General features: G+C 35.0%; 3 protein-coding genes across 3 annotated transcripts in view; 2 read left to right on the forward strand and 1 right to left on the reverse strand.

Moving 5' to 3' along the window:
- LOC107041704 (bicaudal D-related protein homolog) overlaps positions 1-9,134 on the forward strand; it is an 88,111-nt gene extending 78,977 nt beyond the window's left edge. The window contains exons 4-5 of the mRNA XM_015262380.1: positions 5,444-5,720; positions 8,168-9,134. Of these exons, the coding sequence (XP_015117866.1) occupies positions 5,444-5,720; positions 8,168-8,785 (895 nt within the window). The 3' untranslated portion in view covers positions 8,786-9,134. The remainder of the gene's footprint in view (positions 1-5,443; positions 5,721-8,167) is intronic.
- A 3,226-nt stretch (positions 9,135-12,360) lies between these two features.
- Positions 12,361-18,165, reverse strand: LOC107041705 (NADH-ubiquinone oxidoreductase 49 kDa subunit). The gene is made up of 4 exons (XM_015262381.1): positions 18,036-18,165; positions 17,457-17,881; positions 15,886-16,357; positions 12,361-12,878 (listed from the first exon to the last, which is right to left on the reverse strand). Exons 1-4 carry the CDS (start codon positions 18,134-18,136, stop codon positions 12,473-12,475), a joined length of 1,404 nt encoding a protein of 467 aa, XP_015117867.1. The 5' UTR covers positions 18,137-18,165; the 3' UTR covers positions 12,361-12,472.
- A 2,536-nt stretch (positions 18,166-20,701) lies between these two features.
- LOC107041703 overlaps positions 20,702-22,115 on the forward strand; it is a 29,230-nt gene continuing 27,816 nt past the window's right edge. Inside the window, exons 1-2 of the mRNA XM_015262379.2 lie at positions 20,702-20,868; positions 21,012-21,066. Of these exons, the coding sequence (XP_015117865.1) occupies positions 21,065-21,066 (2 nt within the window). The 5' untranslated portion in view covers positions 20,702-20,868; positions 21,012-21,064. The remainder of the gene's footprint in view (positions 20,869-21,011; positions 21,067-22,115) is intronic.

Raw genomic sequence — 22,115 nt, forward strand, 5'->3', positions numbered from 1 at the left:
TAAATTCAGTGATTCAACAGTATTAATTTCAGACAATTATCGGTTAATCAAAAGACTATCAACAGTGACAAATTCATACCAAAGAGTATTTTTAGAGAATTAACGATGTGGTTCGATCCACAATAAATAGTGATATTTTTATAATCAGTGCCACAATTAATTTTCCAGCATCTCCCTCCACATTTTTCCCCCACATCCACCCTAAGCCTAGTAACTCTCCAACCAAACCTTTTCTGTAGAGCCGACCGAGAGCTATAACAAATGTAATTATAAAAATTTCGCTATCTCCCTTAGATTCGGAAATATTACTCAAAAACTCAACTAGGCGATAAGTCGACTTAAACCGCTTTACCACTTCGCCACTGAATTCAACAATTAATTCTAAATATCTGAATTAGACTTTTCAATTCAGCTAATAATCATCATTCTTGCGAAGTTGATTAGTGATTTATAAAATATTCAATAAATAGAAAATTTTCATTAAAGATTAATTTAATAAAAATTAAAAAATTATACAATACAGTTACCTGATTTTGTATGTAATAAAATAATTTTAATTCTGTATTACGATTTGGCCTATCTCTGTTTTTTTAGATTTCTTTTCAGCTTCATGTTTTTCATTGGCGCTTCCTTCACTTTTCTATTTTCTTAATGGATCTACTCCGGTAACAAAAGTAGATCAATTAGTTGCGAATTTCTGTATATTATAAAAATCCAAATTGAATTCTGGTGATGAAAATTTGGTACTTTTTATGAATAAGTTTTTTTGACTGTTGTAATTATTTATTATTCAGATGACAAGAGGTTGGCCTAAGCGGTCTTCAGTAATTTTATATATGTAGAAATGAAGTTGAAGTTAAAAAATTCTTTGCGATGACCCAGCGTGTCGTCTTCCAGAGAAATTTGTTACTCGAAATTAGGACTCCAACATTAAGGGTTAGAAATGAAGGGTCACTAACTAAGGGTCACGAGGGTTATGAGGATCAGAAATGAAGCTTCAAAAATTAAAGGTCAGAATAAGGGTCATGGGGGTCCTACGGGGGCTGACGAGCGGAGCGAGCAGGGGGAATCACGTATGAAAAAATCGTATAGAAATTTTCTATACGGATTGCGTTTAGAAATTCTATAGGATTTACGTATATGATATTCAGATATTTCTATTCGAATTATTTCAATACATAAATTTTTGTTTTCATACGAAAGATGTTTAAACGCTCCAGAGAAAAACGTAGAGAAATGTCGCAGCTCCATACGAAATGTTTCTATATATGGGGCAGTGAGTCGTATAGAATCAAACCTATAGAAATCGTAGAGAAATAATTTGTATAAAAAATATCTGTATAGAAATATCCGAATGTCATATGAAAATCCTATATAAATTCTATGGGCAATCCGTATAGAAAATTTCTATCTCCCTAGTATGAATAAATAATTCTATCATTGAAGGTCTGGCACAGACGATCGTTTCTTTCCGTGATAATATTATTAGTATAATGAAACGGTTTAGATAATAAAATAGAATGATTACATGAACCGAAATGAGTGGATGTCACTTTAGAACAATCGCGACCTTGGTTCCGTTCTTATCTGAAATAACAGGAACCAAGTGTTAAAATACAAGAAAGGAATTTACATGAGAAGACAATGGGTAGACAAGACAACCCCGCTGATACCTGGGTGGTCACGCCGATTTGAAATTCATAGCATGAGGAATCATCTAGAGACGAATATAGAATCCTGAAGGGAGAGAACAATAATTCAGAGGTCCGAAAAAATTTGGAATACCTAAAGCCTTGTAAAAAATATTATGGTAATTTATATAACTATCGTGCGGTTATGTGGTTGCTACGTGCGGATTTGTCTTCAAGGCGCTTATCACCAAGAGTCTCAAGTATCCGTACCAAAGTGTACGAATGTCTTGATAATGCGCCATACCCCCACTCTCTAATGAATACGTCAATCTCTTATGCATACATTAATTCATACATTTGCGAATAGACCTTTTCATTCTGAGAGTCACTAGATTTGCGGACACTTTTTTCCAATGTTAAGTCCCCTAGGATTTGCGGACATTTTATCGAATTTACATATAAATCATAGTTTTTGAGCGCTCAGTGTATATCATTGTAAAGTTCAATATTTATCAGAATTTTCCATGGTTTTTTCGGAGATTTTTTCGTTGAATGAACGAAATAAATATTTCCCCTAGATTTCCAGAATGAAAAGGTCTATTGAGTTTATGGGACTGCTCGGTTGAATCCCAAAGTCAGTTCTGGCAGTTCCGTTCAGGTGATATCGTAGAGTCCCTTTTTCCTTCCAGAGAGGCATATAGACCTTTAATTGCAGGGATAGCCATCAATTTTCCGATTCTTAAATATTAAAAGAATTTCCGACTTACATTGATCAATGTTTAAATATCCTAATCGAAATTTAAAAATAGTAAAATAATTGATGATCTAAAATTTCAATTGATGGTGAATTAAATATTTAATAATAAGGATCTGTAAATTTTCTATTAAGTAAATAATACTAAATTTCTTATAAGGGACTTGCGATTATGCAAATAATCGTCAATCTTCCTAACAAAATTACTGTTTCTATAGAAAAAATCAATAGAATGCCGTTTTTAGCCTAGAAATTGGACGGCCTCAATGTTCAATGTTTTTTTGTTTAATTTTTTCATTAAATGAAGAAGAAAAATAAAGTAGAAAGAATTTAGAGAATTTATATCAGGGTTTTTCTATTGAAAATGTTTCAAAAGAAAAAGTTAAATAGAAAGATGAAATTCTACTAATTTTTCTACTAATTCTCCTACAGAAGTGCAAAGATAACGCAGTCGTATGAGAAATTTCACTTTTTGAGGTCAGGGAGAAGATTAAAATCTAGAAAAAATTTCAAAAAATCGGAAAAAATCGATAAAAATTCTACGCCTAGTATGAAAATTATCGTAATACTACAAGAGCTTCAAAATTATCAGGGATTTCCCGATAGGTTCGTTTGTATGCAGGGAAAATTGAGGGCAATACCTGATTAATTCTGAAGCTCGAGTGGTATGCGGAAAAGAATTTTTCCATCCAAATTTCAGCCCAGAGAATTGCACCCTGAGACAAAATCCATCTGTCAGGTCCAATGACGGGCTCACTAGACCAGGAAATCTTTTGATTTTCATATACATATAAACATGAAAAATTACCCGTTGAATTATCAAAAATGATCAGTTGAATGCCGTCTTGACTATATAAAATAACAGTCGAATAGTCGAATTCTATTGGCTGAAAGTTGGATGGGAAGAATTCTCTTCAGTATCAAACTTTCGTAATAAATAATTTATATTTCTGCATGGCCGAAATGGTGTGTTACGTCGTGACACTCTAGTTAAACGAGAAACTATTGTTTAAAAATGTAATTGAAGAAAGAATTACGGTTTCATATATCAATTTCTTATTTTCATCAGTTAGAATTCATGAGAAAAATTATCACTGCTGAATAATTTTTTGGCTTTTCCACACTACTTTAGAATGAGATTTCTTGCTTGCACAGAAATTTTTTTATTTTTTTGAAGAACTAAATCTACATTTGCGATAAGAATTTTCCATCTCAGGACACTTCAAATGTTCAGCACAAGATGTTTTATCCTTAGTAATTTTAAATTAATTGAAAGAATGGGTCTGCAATCAGCATTTAGTAATTCGTAGTGAGTCGTTACTCATCTCTTGAAATGACCAAGAGATCTCTTCCGAAAATCCCCCACAAAAAGGTATTTTAACATTTTCTCGTAAAACTACTGGTTTATTACTGAATTGATTTGACTAATGCAATTAATTGAAGACAAACCGATGACTTTGGTTTACCATTGGGATTAAACATGTTACCCTGGGATCATCCTCGTGCAAAGATAATTAAATTTGTGCTCAAGTTCCAATGATAGTCTCAATCCAGTTAATTCAAGTTCAATCTTATGTCTAATTATAGATAGAGAAATAGTCATCCATTGAGTTGAGAATGAATCAAAAAGTTATCATTGTATTTTCCCCACACGGAGAGATATTTATCAAAAATTAACAAGCACTAGTGCTCTAGTTAGTTCGAAGTTTTTAGAAAAACTCTAGTGCCAGTATTGGAAAATTTACAATCTACCGGTTAAGAAAAAATCTAGTGCTGTTCAAGTAAAATTTACGGTAGTTTTTGATAAAATTTATCCAGATTTCTGATAAAATTTCCGGAAATAGCTGTGATAATTTCCTCAATTCTGATTTCGACCCATTAAAATGTAGTTGGAGATCACGTGATACCTACACATCAGTGTTATTTGTATTATTTTTCCCAATCGAATTTCGACCAATCAGAGCGCAGTATTTGAGGTTACCCGACAGTTTTATTTCGGATATTTCCTCCTAGCTTTTGAATATTTCGCAGTAGCTCTTCATCTTTTTTACCTGAATATTTCGCAGTAGCTCCTCCTTTTTTCGGCTGATTTCAGATCGTATCTTGCATTTGACAATCTACGGAATTTGGGTTATTCTATTGACATAATTTTTCAATTATTCTCTAATTCACTTTCTGATGTTGTTCACTGCACTCTGATTGGCCAAAATCCGATTGGAAAAAATAATCCGATGAATACCCCTCGAACTTTATTATAAATTAATCGGATATTTAACCGAATTTCTCGTGCAAACAAACAATCGTGCCAAGTTTTGCCGGAAAGCGCCGAAGCTATCGGAAAATTCCTGATTCACGGAGAGAAATGTTCTGTAAAAATTACGGAACTCACAATTCGCTCACCGATTACGGAATCGACTCAGAAAATTTAAGTGACGGTATCGTAATTTTTCACACGAGATTCAGATAAAAACTACGGAACGCTCTGGAAAAATTCCGTTACAGTTCCGTAAAATTTCCTACAACCACATTTCGCTTCGAAATTACGAAAAAGATACATAATTTTTATTGAATATTTCTCTCTGTGTAATTTTGAAGCTCTCGGGCGGAATGGAAAAAAATGACCGCCAATCAATGGCAGCTCAAAAAGTGACTCTGTCTAATTTTATAATCTTTACAATCGACACCCCCTATTAAAGAAAAAAAATTTAATCAAGAGAGGTAAGAACCAGTTTTTTTTCCATGTCTAATTTTATAACCTTTCCAATCGACTCCCACTAGGAAAGAAAAAACCTACTTAAGAGGGATAAGGCCAGTTTTTTTCTATATTATCTATCTCCTAATAAACGAAACTTCCCGATTAAAAGGGATAATGGCCCGTAAAACCTGGAAGGTGGACGGCCTCAAAAACATAGAAAATAGAAAAAAAGCTCATATGCATAAAAAAAATTTACGTGTTTCCAATAAAATTTTCAATGCCAGGCACTTTGCATCTCTTTTCAGAGAATTTCTCTTCGTGCAATGTCTTGAGATTAATATATTGTTTTAATTTATTGAATAGAGACGACCTAGCAGCGGCCCTAGCTGCGATCGAAGCAGAGCAGAGAGGCAGGTCTGGATCGATACACAAGGCACCGAGGTCGTTGCAGGCGGAAATGGAGTGCGAGGTGAGCGGAAGTTCACTCGGTGAGCCAGAGGACATCAGGGCGGAAGTGGCGAGGGCGTGCAAACGTCTTAGAGAGCTGAGTACACAACTAAGACGTGGGGAAGACGACTCGGGACTTCAGAGTGACTGCGATGAGTCAATGGTCGTTATTGTCAATGGATCTGAGAGCGAGGTAGAATATTTTCTTTCTCGCTACTCACATTAAAAACTTCGGCCAGTAAATGCACTCATAAAACCGTAATGATTTGATAAAACAAGCAGAGAGAAATTTTTCATTCATTTTATGCGAATTTTAGAAAGTGGATTTTGATGAATTGATCGATAAATCTAGAGTGTGAGGGAGAAATTGAGTAGAGACGTGACAAAATCCGGTAATTAAATTTTACTTGAAGATCAATTATGGGGAATTACTTCGCAATTTAAACTTAAACCTATTTTTTCTCTAGTGAAATGGTTTTCTACTTTTGTAGTCGAACGTCAGAGCTTTTATTTGCGTCCCACACAAAGAAAATTATTCAATAAAAATTACGTATCTTTTCCGTAATTCCGGAGCGCAATGTGGTTGTAGGACATTTTACGGAACTGTCACGTAATTTTTACCTAAAATCACGGATTTTTTCCAGAGCGTTCCGTAATTTTTCACACGAAATTCAGGTAAAAATTACGATCCCATCACTTAAATTTTCTGGGTCGATTCCGTAATCGGTGAGCGAACTATGAATTCCGTAACTTTTACTAAATATTTCCCTCCGTGCATTTTATCCCAAGTTTCCGGACATTTAACAATGATTTTATTATTTAAACTTCGCAGGTTGGAATTTTAATCTCAATATTGAACCGCTAGAAATTTTACAAAGCTGAAAAAAAATTAGAAAGTTTATTTTTGGGGGAAGATTGATAAAATGCTTGAAGAATGGCAATTTTTTAAAATTACGAGCATTTTCTATAAATAACTTATAAGCAATCAATTTTCCACGATAAAAATCATTTGTTCGGAATCCTAACAAATTTATTCATATTCAGGATTTTACCAGAGATCGATTTCATGCCTGAAAAAATTATGTTTCTGAAAATTTAAACAATTTTAATTATTTATTTATAAACAACGAATGTTTAAAAAAATAATGATTCTGTGCAAAATGTAATTTGAATAAGTCTGAATATACATGATTCTTTCGAATTTTTCTCACACAATTTAATTGACAAATTTGATGACTCAAAATAGTGGAATCAATGGTGTGGCCTGTACTAAACTGTAAAAGATACTTGGATATACTTAAACTGAGTTTGCGGAACAACTATCAACGAAAAAGAAAAATATTTCAAATAATAGACGTTGCTTTCGTTAAACTAAACGAATTTACTCTCATGTGGTTTTTCTTATTCAAATTATTTAGGGAGTTAGTGAGGAATAATCCGGATCGAAAATTAATCCGGGTACGAAGGAAATCGATAAGAGCAAATATGTTCAGTTTTATAACAGTTTCAGTTTTATTTCAGTTTTTATGATCACCCCACGTGACGCTAACAAAGTTAAGGGGGGTCACACCACTTTTTCATGTACAGGAAGTAGGGGAGAGTGGGGCAAAATGAAACAGTTGAAAAACGACTGTTTGACGCAATTCAAGCAAAATTTTTTTTTATTAACTTTTGCTTATTAACTTTTTTTTTTATTCTTGGGAGTATCAATGAGAATAATAATTTTCCATTTAGTAAAACGGAAAATTATTGAAAAGTTTTGACGGGAGACGATTTTGTCAATGGATTAATTGAAAAGAAACTAAAGCAGTAAAATCCAAAGCCCAGAGCGAGGCCCAGGGGGAGACCCACACGGAGAGAAACATTCAATCAAAATTAGGTATCTTTTCCGTAATTCCGGAGCGAAATATGGCTGTAGGAAATTTTACGAAACCGTCACGGAATTTTTCCAGAGCGTTCCGTAATTTTTATCTGAAATCTCCTGTGAAAAATTACGATACCGTCACACTTAAATTTTCTGAGTCGATTTCGTAACCGGTAAGCAAACTGTGAGTTCCGTAATTTTTACTGAACATTTCCGTGCAGAAGGGGAAAAAGAAAAATGTGATGCTGAATTTCAATCCAATGAAAAAAGAAAATTGACCTAATCTAATCGATTGACTTATAATCTATTGAATTGTAAGACGAACAGAAAATTATTATTCTCATCAGTACTCCCAATAATAAACAAAGTTGATAAACAAAAGTTAATAAAAAAAATTTTTTTTGCTCGAATTGCGTCGAATTGTTATTTTTGACTGTTTCATTTTGTCCGACTCTCCTCTCTTCGATGGGAAAATTCGGCGATTTTTTCTAGTCTCTTCTTTATCTATAAAAAAAAGTGTAGACATGAAATATCATGAAATTTTCATTTTACAACAACATTTTTTTTCATTCAACAGAAGCAACTGGCTGTATCAAATTCCATGCCATTGATTTTGCGGAAGGTCATATGGAATACACAAAAAAAAAAATTTTGTCGAAATTTCCCATGAAATACGTGTGGTACTTGAAGAAAGCGGTGTGACTACCTCTTAATCTCGTCATCATCGACCTCACATCAAATAAAATCTCCAAATTAATCATTGAATTTCTTTCTAGGGTCCCGGAGTACTATCCGACTTAGTCGAGGAGGTTTATAGTCTCGCCTTAACCGGAAGAGGTGCGCCAGGTGAATTAAACCTGGCAGTTGAACTCCACCGAGTGACCGAGGAGTTGGATCACACGAGACAGCAATTTAAGCAGACACAAGAGGAATTAAAGCGTCGAGGTGAGGCGCTCCTCGACACAACGAGTAAATTAAGTGTCTGTGAAGCTGAACTACGTGGAGTGAAAGAGGAGCGTGATCGTGCACGTGGTGACATTGAGGACTCTGAACTTAACAGAGACGAAGTGATTGCCCAGGCTTATTCAGTGAGGGATCAGGCAGTTGCCAGGAAGAATAGGGCAGAGGTGGAATTGGCTAGGACGAGAATAGACGTCCTTCAGGTCAATAGCCAGCTGATGGAGGCAATACAGCAGAAAATTGAGCTGAGTCAGCAACTCGAGCAGTGGCAGATGGACATGCAGGCACTCATTGATGAGCATGTGAAGAGTAAACTGACACCACCTAGTCCACAGCTCAATGGCAGCAATGGGGGAGATAGTCCGGATGTTAGTGCTCCAGCCAGGAAAAAGAGGAGCACTGGGAGCAGTAGAAAAATGTTCGGACTTTTCTAATTTTGTGATTTCTAGAGGAATTTTGTACTTGGAGGAATGTTGAAAAATATAGGGAAGAATGTGACGAAAAAACAGTAAAGGGAGTAAAATGGGTCAAAGGCTGGGGTGGGAAGATGAATCTGAAATCAAGACCTGGCTTAATCATGTGCGGAAGGTTATGTAAATTGATTTTTTTGGTCGATTTTTATCTTGAAATTTCAACTTGATGTCCCGCCAGTCAGGGATGCCCGAAAATTCTAAATTTAGATTGAAAAAAAATTTTAAAAATTATGAATATTTTGAAAGAGCGTTTTTAATCAATATTGAGGAATTATTTCAATGGAGGAAATATGGATAATTTATCATTATAATTGAGGAAAGACGAAATAATAAAAAATATTTGCAATATTTTAAGAATATTACAAATTATATTTAAAGATTTTTTTACGAATTTTGTTATCACACTTTGGCGATGAATTACTAATCACTTACGCCAATCTCCTCTATTGATAATTGTACTGGCGATCAGCTGTCACTTTTATCGGGAATTGAAAAAATTGGAAAATCTCTCTTTCTTCCTTTTTTTGAGCCCCCGACAAAAGTGATAGTTGATGGACAGTACAATTTTCAATTGCGGACATTGGTGGAAGTGATTAGTAGTTCATCGTAAAAGTGTGATCAGAAAATTCTTAAAAATATTACAAACTTTTTCAAAGAGCTTCTTTTTGTGCAATCGTCTGGTGCACAGGATTTATTAAGTCAAAGGATTTATTATTTCGTCTTAAATGTTGCCAAAGGATTCATTTCGTCTTTCCTCCCCCCATAGTGGCGACCAACAGGCCGCCATTTGCCACGGTTATTATACATTATGCATATTTCCTCCATTGAACCCATTCCCCAATATTAATTAAAAACTCTCTTTGCAAATGTTCAGAATTTTTAAAAATTCTTTGTCAATCCAAATTCATAATTTTCGCGAGTCTGAGTTGAAATTTTGAGATAAAAATCGAACTAAACCAGCAATCTGGATAACGTTCGGTAGATAATGGAGCCGTTAATTTGTTCACAATTTTGTGCATATTTTTGGAGAAAACAAGTTTAGAGAACTATCAATAAGTTTATTTTCTGAACGATTTTATACACTACTCCTATGGAAAGAATCTTCGAAATCACTCGGAAAATCTAGTAGTTTCTCAGATATTCAAATAGTAAAATTATTTTATGTATTGTTTTAGCAGAATTAAATTTTAACAATTGAAAAAGAGGCTCGAAAAAAATCGCGAAATAAATGTTTCATAGAGAACTCTATGAAATATAAAAAAGACTTTTTTAATGAATCACATAATTTTAGAGATTGTTGCGTAATAATCTTTTTCGAAAATATCTAAAAAAAAATAGTAGATTTATCGGACAATGCCAACAAACTTTTTGATAGTTCTTAAAAATTTATTTACAAAAAGAGTCTTGACAGTTGCCCATAAACTCATTCCAGCGATATTAATAAAATGATGTGGAATTTTATGATTCATCTCCTTCTCTGTTCAATTATCTAGGTGATGAGTAGTTTAACGAAAGACCATGAAGAGACAATTTTCCAAGCATTCTTCTTTTGTTCTTATTTCGTAAAACGACTTGTTCACTAAATAATTCCGTTGCTAGACTCAATAGATTTTATTCTCTAAAACTACTGGAAATTCCAGAGTTGTTTTTAAAACATGTTGTGAGTTTTCTGCAGCGCATGAAGATTTTTAGGAACATTTTGTCGACGCATTCATGATGTAGATACCCAACTGAACCTGATAACAACTATTAAACTATTTTTCATCGAATGATCTCTAGGCAATTTGAGATGAGTTTATTAGAATAGCCGATTCTGAATTTGTTTTCAGATATGTACATAGTGTATGTTGATTGATTAGTAGACTATTTTATCATGTACTTAATACAGACGATACTGTTAGATTGAAGATTGACTATGCAAGCTCCGTCCGCATCGCGAAGTGACTTAAATGAATTTTGAAGATATTTATATTCTAGGATAATTACGACAATCATGTCATGATCATCGGGTAGTGGAAGAGATGAAGGAATTTGGTGAAATTTCTTTTTGCAAAAATTTGAGAGTGCAATAATTTAACTGGGATCTGTACTTTTGAGTTTTAGAAAGTATTTTTCTTTATTTCTTGCCCATTACTATTAATTCCCAATTTCTGATCATCAAATTCGATATTATTAACACAATTATTTCTTTAGAGAGAAATCAAGAAAATTTTTCAGATTATTTCCTCAATATCTTCTGAAGGGTGGCGAGAGAGAGAAAAATTCATCGAAGGACTTTTTCTTGTAGAAAATTCAGTAGCGAAGCGGTAAAACGATTTGGATGACTTTTGGTATATGAAGGGATATATTAAACAGTAAGAATTTTTCTTACCCCGATCCGTTTTGCCCGTGCATCTACTAAAAACGTAATTTTTCACGTTTTTACCTTAAAAATGCTCTTTACACCACAGTTTTCATTCGATTTCAACTTTTCTTAAATGTTCGTTATACTCCAACGAGCAAACCCAAGTATCCGTTTTACTTTATATATATTAGATCATGAGACAATGATTTTTTTCATTGTTGATTTTTTTTCCTTCACAGTGAATCATCAAATGCGTTGTTTTTTTTATTCACACCTAATCGGAATGTAATGACAAAAAAAATATGGGCGGTTACAAAATCTTAGGAGTTTTCAAGGAATATCTTCGAATCTAAGGGAGATAGCGAATTTTTCGCAATGACCTTTTCTGTAGAGCAGATTAAATGCTATAAAAAAGGTCACGGCAAAAATTTTGTTATTTCCCTCAGATTCCGATATATTCATTGAAAATTGGGCAATAGTAAAAATCGACTTATCCGTCTTACCGTTTTGCTACTGAATTTGTCCTACAGACAAGTACTGTCTTTTTTTTCTTTTTATTCCATCAGTTTTGAAGATGTTTGGGAAATAGTCTCATAAATTACCTCCGGGAAGACTCGAAAAATAAAAATCAAAGCAGAGTGAAATGAAACAAAATTTACTGAATCCAATGACAAAGGAAAAAACTCAGACAAATAATGCATATATTTACACCTTCAAGGGCTATAAAACGTCATGTTAAACATCTAGATTCTGCTCATATTCTCTATTTTATTCCTAAATCCTCAACTTCGGTTGATGGATTAAAACTTTATCAACATGAAGAACATGACTCTGTCTATCAGAGAGAATAAAATAAATAAAAATTCAAGTGCTAGGAGTTTTGGATAAACGTCCTTGGAATTTTTGCAACTTATCTGCACTTGGAACTTTCCTCGTCAATTACCTTAGTAATGACTCACTTGATCTGATGACAAAAATTGAATGACTTTTTTCTTAGGAAATTCCATGAATTACAAAAAAGCAAATTTGCAAAAACGAAAAAAATGCGATTAGAAATTGGGAAAAGTTGAAGAAATGAAAAGAGAATTGTAATATTTTTTTAAATCAGTGACATATATCATTTAATAACGACAAATGTAAATAGAATCATTTTGTCTCCATCGTTTGAAGGAATATAAGAATAAAGCTGTCATTTTATTCACAGAATTTTATTCGTACTTTATTTTTTCTATAATTTACTCAATCTATAATATACAAATGAACCGTCGATCAAGTTTACTTCAAATGCGATTCTAAAGAGTAATTTATCGATCGATCTCCCCGAAGACAATGTCCATGGTACCGATGATGGCGACTATATCAGCGAGGAAGTGTCGAGGACCGATTTCCTGGAGGGCTGCCAAGTGGGCGAAACCTGGTGCCTTGATTTTGCAGCGATAAGGCTTGCTGCTGCCATCACTCACCAGGTAAACTCCGAATTCACCCTTAGGGGCCTCGATAGCTGTGTAGGTAGCACCAGGTGGCACCTGGAAGCCCTGGCTGAAGAGCTTGAAGTGATGGATCAGTGCTTCCATACTTGTCTTCATCTCTTGGCGACTGGGGGGCACGATTTTGTTGTCGTCCACTTTAATTTCACCAGCTGGCATTTGATTCAGACACTGCTCGATTATTCTGAGGGATTGTCGCATCTCTTCGACACGACACAAGTACCTGCACAAAAAAAATCAATGGAAATGAAATTATTTTCTTGCATTAAGGCTCGCGTGTATTATCTTTCGAACGTGATCTGGGTTATTTTTTTTTATTTTCATAATCTGAAATGGTCTTCAATTGCCATTCAGTTTTACATTGCCTTGGAGTCTTCAAAAATTATGATTTTAGTAAACTGTGAAATCATTTAACAATAAAAAAAAGTTGAAAACAAACTGAACATTTTCAAAGAGCGTTTTTGAATAACATTGGGAAATAAACCTAATAGAGAGGAAATTGCAAATTAATAATTTACAGTATCTAATGGCTGTTTACTTGTCATTTGTCTCAGTAGGCCATGCCTGTCAGATGGTTAGTTACTATGATAAATTATCCATTCACAATTTCCTCTCTGTCGGACTTATTGTCTAATCTTTATTAAAAATGCTATTTGAGAATTTTCAGTTTTTTTTCCACATTTTTCTATTGTGCAATGATAATTTTTAGGGACACCTACGTCATGTAAAATCCAGTGGAAATTGTGATTTATTTTAGATTATGAAGATGGAAAAACAATCGAGATAACGTAGGAAAGATAATCCACCCGGGCCTTAAGATGATTTCAAGTTGTTTTGATGATTGGAACGATTACAATGATGCACCCAGGAAAATTGTTCATTTTTATTAAATAGCCTTGATTTGAACCAAATAAATGGGGTTTCCTCGTCTGTTTCCGAATGGCAGCATTGTAATTGTTCAAATTTAAGTTTCTTATTTATGTGTTATATCAACCTAAATATTATCGCTAATAAAACGATGGATTTGACTCATTGTTTTTCAAATTTAGGTATTGTTGAGCGCTATCCATCGATATGAATTAAAATTTCATCGATAGATTATATTTTTGATTTTTTTTTAGAAATCGGTTGTCCCTCCATAACTTGCAAAAATGTTCCGAATTCATTGAATGATGACTTGAAAAAATTCTTTGGATGTCTCTTCGACCGAGTTCGAAGATGAAGGCGCTAGCTATAATCGTTTTGATTTTTAGAGTAATTTTCGAAAAATTTAGTATGTTATAAAAATTATAATTCCGATGATGTCTTTGGATATCCTGCTTTAAATTTATACAATCATAACTGAAAATATTCATTTAAAAGTACTTTGTCGAAGGTAAAAGACCGTTACGATACGTATATTCGTTGGGTTGATTTTTATGATGATTTGTGTAAATTTAGAATTTTTTGGAAATTTTGTACCTTCCATTTTGATTTTGATATTCAGACCCTTGTATTTTGACCCTTATGACCCTTAGATAAAGCTGTGAAAGTGAACTTTCTGATGGTTTCTTCAAACATAATATTTCAAATTCATTCCATAATATAGATGGCATCATTCTGCCATTCGATTTATAAAACAATTTCGGGAATTATTCTCATAGCATCCAAAAGTGTTTTGGTTTTCCATCTTTTGGAAAATTTACTGCCACTGATTATGTGAATCAAAAAAATTGTATGAAACGATGAATTATATACTATACAAGCAGATGATGTGCAAAATGAGTATTCGGGAGTATATTGCACCTTAATTTATTAGCGAAAAAACTATACTATCTTAATATAAAAGCAATTTCCCACTTGTTTTATTTATCCATTCATTCATTTATTTGACCCAATTAGGAATGCAATAACTTGAGCGACAGGGAGAAGAAATTTATAAACATGCAATAATCTTTGATTTCATTTTCATAAAAAATTGATTGGGAATGAATAAACTATTTTTTCCATATAAGTAAAGGATTCATTGAAGTGAATATTCGAGTGTATTGATTTTCTTGAAATGAATAAAAAAAAGTTCAAATACAGAATTCCACTTGATTCAAATGCGTTCTTTCTCTGGATGTAGAACGAGTGATTTATTCATTTTTTTGATGAATAAAAAAAGTACAATGCTTTCTAGCATTATTTTTGAGCCTCAAATAGTTAGAAACAAGGAGGCGACTGCAGCCATGCGGCTGTACATATTCTACTGAGTAGGACGTCTATTCTTTTCTCGCCATCAATATATTGATTGCAGGCTTCCGAATGGATGCGTTTATATCTAGAATATCTCGATTTTTACTCAAGTTAGAGCGCGAACAAGGATTCAAGTCGAAAACAAAAATCTAAATATCTCAAAAACTTTGTGTGAACGGGTATATATGTTTTGATTGATTTGGATAGAGGACATCAAGCCAAATATTTTGAAAAAAAAATCATTGAGATCGGTTAACTCGTTATTGAGATATTCAAGACAGTAAGTTTACATACAAAGTTGAATATCTCCGAAAATAATTGACTGATTGAGCCCATCTTCCATACAGGTCCTTGCGATGATAAGAGACAGCTTCATGCCAAATTTCAAGTCGATATCTCAATTTTTACTCAAGTTAGAGCGCGAACAAGGATTTCAAGTCAAAAACAGAAAAATCCAAATATCTCAAAAACTTTGTATGAACGGGTGTATGTTTTGATTGATTTAGATAGAGGACATCATCCCGAATGTTTTGAAAGAAAAAATATTGAAATCGGTCGGATATTTTCCGAGATATTTGCGAGAAAAGGTTAAAAAACGAATGGCTGTTACTCCAAAACTAATGGACGGATCAAGCTGAAGTTTGGCATGGAGTTAGTCTCAAGTTATACCAATTAACTGAAAAAATTTCAATTTTTTTGGAATGGTTTTTCCCGTTTAATTATCAAATTTACGAAAACATGGACAGTGTCACGCACAGACATGGTCCCCAACTTCGTAGTTTTACGTTTCAGACCGTTCTGCATCATTTCCAAGCAAAATTAGAAAATGTGAAAATCGAACGATTGCAATGCTTCCATTCGGAAGCAAAATTGAAAAAAAAAATGTTTAGAACTACCAACAGTAGAAACTGCTGATCACAATTTCACTCATAAAGTAATTCCAATTGGATTAATACATTTTATTTTGAAAAAAAGTGAGAAAAAATGAAATAAATAATCATTTTTTCAATTACCTGTCGTAACAATCTCCCGCAATACCAATCGGCACGTCGAAGTCAACAAGATCATAAGCATCATAAGGTGCAGTCTTCCTGATGTCCCACTTGTACCCAGAACCACGAAGCATGACACCACTGAATCCCCAGTCGAGGGCCTGCTGTACAGTCACAGTGCCAATGTTCATGGTTCTGCTCCTCCAGATGACGTTTCTGGTCAGAAGATCCTCAACCTGGTCGATCTGGGCTGCGTACTGACGAGCCCACTGGTAAATGTCGTCCATTAAACCGAGAGGAAGATCTTGGGACACTCCACCGGGACGAACGTAAGCTGCGTGCATGCGAGCTCCACTCACACGTTCGTAAAACTCCATGAGCTTCTCACGCTCCTCAAAGAGCCAGAAGAATGGAGTCAGAGCTCCAATATCCAATGCATGGGTTCCGATTCCCATTATGTGATTGAGGATTCGTGTAATCTCAGCAAATAATGCTAGAAGTGATTTTTTTGAATAAAATTATGATGTCAAAATTAGATGGATGAGGAAATTCATTTTTCCTTTTTTTATATCATAGAGTGACATTTTGAGAACATCTTTGAAGCTTCTCGGTTCAAGAAAAATGTACCGAGAAAATAATTCATTTTTGTTGAACAAATATGTTTTCTGTACTGCTTCTCACGATTTCTCGTCTGGGAATTGGTATTACATACTTCCCAAACTCGAAAACTTGAAAATCACTACAGAAAAATATTGTTCCAGGGCTGTTGTGATGGGGTTTTTTTACTCGTGTGGTTGGCCAGTCCTCGCCTACGGCTCGGAGGCCAACACCACGAGTAAAAAACCGAGTAAAAAAATACTATTTAGCCGAAAAAAACATAAAATTTCTACGCAGAATTTCCATTTGAATTCTTCCTATATTCGAAACAAATTATTTTTTAATTAATTTTTCTTTCAGGTCTGGTTACATTGAGATTTTCACTCAATTTACGAAAATAGTCTCTAAGAGTCAGAGAGAAAAGTTCTAATTCTCCAAAATTCGCCAAAAAACGCTTTTCGAAGAATTACCAATCTCAGGAACCGCTCAATGGATCGAGCTAAAATTTAGCACAAATTTGAGTCTCAGTAGTACCAACTACCAATCAGAATTTCAAAATCTTTGCCTCAATAATTCTCGAGTTATGGGGACAGTTCTGGACATATGCACACATGTGCACACACATACACATTTTTGAAAAACATCATTTCTTCACGTTTCGTGAAATTTCTGGGCATTTTCACCCAAAATTAAGAAATTGAAAAAAATCACGATTACAATGCTTCCATTCGGAAGCAAAAAAGGAAAATCGAATCTGACACGAAGGGCCTAATGAAACTGTCATTAGGCCCATTCTACAAATCAAATCACGATACCAACCAATTGCAATACCAATGATTAGCAATAATTATAAACCAAAAAAATTAATAACCAATGTTGCAATAAGAACCAATTTTCTTGAGCTTCCAAGTTGACTCCCAAGGGCATCAACTTTCATTATTCCCTTTTTCTTAACTTTTAAGGTTGGCACTAGTTACCAATAATTCTGAACTTACTCCTGATATATTTAGCACGAATTGGCACCTCAATATTCAACAATTTCTCAATAGCCATAGAGAAGCACTGCTCATTGCACATCATGGAAACATAGTCGAGTCGATCGAAGTAAGGAAGTGCCTGCATGTAGGTCTTATACTCGATGAGCTTCTCAGTGCCACGATGAAGCAGACCAACATGTGGATCAGCATTCCTGACATACTCTCCCTCGAGCTCCAGCACTAGCCGAAGTACTCCGTGAGCAGCTGGATGTTGAGGTCCAAAATTTATTCGTGTGTTCTGGATATTTTTCTCAATGACCGCTGGCTTATCCAGGGGTGGCATGTATTTCCACTTGACACCATCATTGGGCACCATCAAAGGTCCCACGAATTGCTTGACGTACTCTTCATCTGGGTACCAACGACCTGCATTCCTCTGGGGACTGATAAATCATCAACAAATTAGTTCGAATGATTATTTCAATAATAACAGATGAATGACAATGCCAAGTGCGCAGTGTTGAGGTTATATTGTTGTTACATAATGGTCTTTGATTAGTCCTGAATTTTCGGGTGACACTTTGTTTATTCACTTACTTGTAAACACTCAGGGCACCGGAATTTTGCAACAAGGTCTTTGCATCCGGGGCAAATGCCCCGGATTTCTTTAAAACTGTCCGGAGAACACCTGCGGCCATCTTCTACCTCAGATGGCCAGTGATGCGCAGAGAGGGGACGCCGGTTGCACGCTATTGGAGGAGAAATTTCTGGGTAAGGAAGCGGCTATTTTGAAAAAAACATCAGCAAAGATATTATCCCGGGATTTTTTAAAAGGAAAGAAAAGACTGAGAAAAAATACTCTTACATACTGAATAGTTGAAGCGTAAAATTTCAAATGGCAGAGGCGAGGGGCCATTCTTTTGTGAAATCACATTGTCACTCAGGACTGAAATCGTATGAAATCGGTTGAAATCAAGTGAAATCCTGGGATTTCATCGATTTCAGGTGATTTCAATTGAATTTTTCAATCGGTGAAATCTCGTGAAATCATGAAATCAGCAATGCATGAGACCCTTTCGAATCCATACGAGATGAAGAAACTTTTTCGACTTGTTTGTGGTGTATTATTCTACGTACGACCTGATGGATTCCTCAGAATGTATCACAACGTCGTTATCGTGTTATCGATAGAGACACTGTCTGCGAGAGAAGACAAAAAAAAACAAAACAAAAATACAAAATCAACAATCGATATTTTCTGAGAACCTTTATCCCTTTCTTCTATACAACCGATTTTCTTCGTTACAGTTCTATCTTTTCACTCAACCCTCCGATAAAATGTTAATAGAAAAATTTGATTTATACATACTTGAATGAATTTGAAACATTTTAAGAAACCATCAGAAAACTCACTTTCAGGAAAATTTATAAAAAAATCGAAATTTTCAACAATTATCATAAAAATCAAATCAACCAATATAGATATCGTAATTATCTTTTACCTTTGACTTAATGGGATTAAAACAAACATTTTAAGCTAGGATTGAATTCATTTGAAGCCTGATATTAGAAGATATCGTATCGAAATATACTATTGCAGCACACCTGTAAAAAGACAATTTATACACGCGGAGAGCGGAAATATTTGCAACAAGGGTTCGGTCGTGCACTGAAAATCGGCGTTTCCAACGGTACATGGTAGAATACCGGTAATTTACCTCTAAATGGTAAAAAAAGGTAAATAACTGGTAGAAAACCGCTTAACCCGACTATCAGTGCCGGATTCCTTGTGACTGAAATTTACGAGAGTTACACATTGCGAGCTTCAAACGTCACGAGGGCCATACCTTGCAAGGGTCAAACGTCATGAGGGTCAGACCTCCCGAGGGGCCAATGTCGCAGAATTCAGAGGTCGCAAGAGTTATTTCTCGTGACGATCATATCTCCCATTAGATCTTTGGCGATTTTCTGTCTTTCTCCCTTTGCGTGGCCCTCATAATCGTTCGACCGTTGTGATTGTCTTTCCTGCCTCCCCGGTTGCCGCTTGTTGTTTGATCTTTGAGACGGTTCTCTATACCTACCTCTGTTGTTTAACGGTTACGTTTGACCCTTGCGAGGTCAAACCCTTGCGATGTTTGATCCTTACGAGGTATGACTATTGCGATGTTTGACCCTTGTGAGGCATGACCCTTACAACTATGTCAACGGGGTTGTTCTCGCGCCTGAACAACTGTGTTGTTCTCAATCCCGCACACACGCGGTCAAAAGGTCTAAAACGTCCTTGGTAAATTACTTGTTTTTTTACATGTAGAAAACTTGGTAAATTACCGGTGGCATTTTACTTACCCAACCCTGTCTTTGAGATTGTCCTCTGCCTACCTCTGTTGTTTAACCGTTACAACGTTTGACCCTCGCGAGGATCAAACATCGCAAGGATTTGACCTCGCGAGGTATGACCCTTACAATGCTGCCAACAGGATTGTTCAGGCGCCAGAACAACTGTGTTGTTCTCAATCCCGCACACACGCTGTCAAAAAGGTCTAAAACCTCCTTGGTAAATTACGTATTTTTTTACATGTAGACAACTTGGTAAAATACCGGTGGTATTTTACTTGCCCTGTCTTTGAGATTGTCCCCTGCCTACCTCTGTTGTTTAACCGTTACAACGTTTGACCCTCGCGAGGTCAAACCCTTGCGATATTTGATCCTCGCGAGGTATGACTATTGCGATGTTTGACCCTTGCAACCATGTCAACGGGGTTGTTCCCTCCCCAAAACAACTGCGTTGTTCTTAATCCTGCACACACGCTGTCAAAAAGGTCTAAAACATCCTGGGTAAATTACGTTTTTTTTTTACATGTAGACAACTTGGTAAAATACCGGTGGTATTTTACTCGCCCAATCCTGCGTGCGGCTATAGGGGCGTGACGATCGTTAATACACATCGCGACTACGCGAGTGAGACAAAATCACATTAACTCACGTGGTAGACAGTAACAGACGTCCCACCGCAATTTCAACAATCAATTTCTGATACAATACGGACTAAATCGTGCCCAACTGTTTGGGAATGACTAATCATCAATCCAATTATGCAATTAATAACTCATTACCGTCTAATGTCGTTTTGGAATTGCGAAAGACTGAAATAAGCATTTCTGCCATTATGTGAAGCGCTACGTTCTAGACCCCGATTCGGTCTATTTATACTCTCGACATGATACGCACACAAGCATATATACGTCATTGTCGGTTGGTCTGTTCAAAAGTGTTTACCGCATCGATTCTACGACAGTCGCAACGACGTACGTACTCATTGACAAGGCGTAGAACAAAAGATATTTGGACGTTTGATAACGTCAGGCCCTAGAAACCCGTTCAATTAACCAAATACACATTCGTACCAGTGTCTGATGGTTGAATAAACCCGGTGAGTACTTAATTCGATCAATAAATCCAGTTGTAACCTCAAAATAACAAAATCCGGCTCCGGTATTTCTCGTCACTTTTTTTTTTTAGTTACTTTGGGCCATGATTTTTAGTTTTTATTTATTTCAAATGCCTTCTTCGTAGATTGAATCACTCACGTGGTGCCTTTTCCAGTGACTTCTGGGGATAATCCATCAATGTGAGTTGGAAAATTCTCTCCATGTTCTTTGAAGTAATTTTTCACAATTTTCGAATCTCACAAAAACCAAAAAACAATTTCTTGATATTTTTTTTTATATGCGGTATTCCACGTTCAATGAATCAACAGCAGACCCGCACCCTCTTGGAAATTGATCTCGATTTTTTCTACTATTGGGGGACTAAAAGGAGGATCTCCATTCTTTTCAGATTTTTTTGACACCCCATTTCGGAGATATGATTTTTTCTTTGTTTTTTCTTTTTTTTTCAATAACTCTATTCATCCGATTTTTATTTATGACACGTCAAAATTTTCCATTTTCTACCATCCATAAGAATATTTTGAGGAATTTCTTTTTTCAATCCCTAAGTACCAATAATACCGGATTTTCAACAAATTAAAGTGGAAAAATTCGAATTTTCAAAATTATGTCACGTTTTATTTTTCTCATCTTTTTTCAGCAACTTTTGTAATGAAAACAAGTATTTTGAGAAGTCATAAAAGTTGGGTTTCGTTGCAGATTTATTTTATTTTTAATTTTTTCTTCTCGAAATTCCACGAATTTGGTCAAAATACCTCAAAATGGCGTTCATTGACTTGGATTATAAATAGTATAAAACAAATTTAAATGTATACTCATATGTTACATATTTTTTGATACATAATTAAAGTCGTTTTGGGGTGTTTCGACCAAAGTCGTGGAATTTCGAGAAGAAAAAATTAAAAATAAAATAGATCCAGGACGAAACTCAACTTGTATGATGGCTTGAAATACTTGTTTTGATTATGCGAATTACTGGAAAAAAGATGAGAAAAATAAAAGGTGACATAATTGTGAAAATGGAAATTTTTCATTTTTTTTTTGAAAATTTGGTATTAGGAGCACCTAGGGATTGGGAAAAAATTGCCCAATATTTTCTTATAGATGGTAAAAAATGGAAAATTTTGAGCTGTTATAAATTAAAATTGGCTGCATAGAACCCGTGTTATTGAAGAAAACGAAAAAAACGAAGAAAAAATCATATAATTTTTCTAGACCCCCCCCCCCC

Source organism: Diachasma alloeum, unplaced genomic scaffold (assembly GCF_001412515.2).
Source record: "Diachasma alloeum isolate Michigan unplaced genomic scaffold, Dall2.0 Dall_scaffold_00371, whole genome shotgun sequence".
Taxonomy (NCBI): domain Eukaryota; kingdom Metazoa; phylum Arthropoda; class Insecta; order Hymenoptera; family Braconidae; genus Diachasma; species Diachasma alloeum.

Bases quoted from the DNA above. Each gene is read 5' to 3' on its own strand.
- LOC107041705 (XM_015262381.1), bottom strand. From the start codon at position 18,136: ATGGCCGCAGGTGTTCTCCGGACAGTTTTAAAGAAATCCGGGGCATTT. The intron at 16,358-17,456 runs GTAAGTTCAGAA...AATCACTTCTAG, and splicing joins TCGTGCTAAATATATCAGGA to CATTATTTGCTGAGATTACA. The intron at 12,879-15,885 runs GTAATTGAAAAA...TTTTTTGTGCAG, and splicing joins GCGGGAGATTGTTACGACAG to GTACTTGTGTCGTGTCGAAG.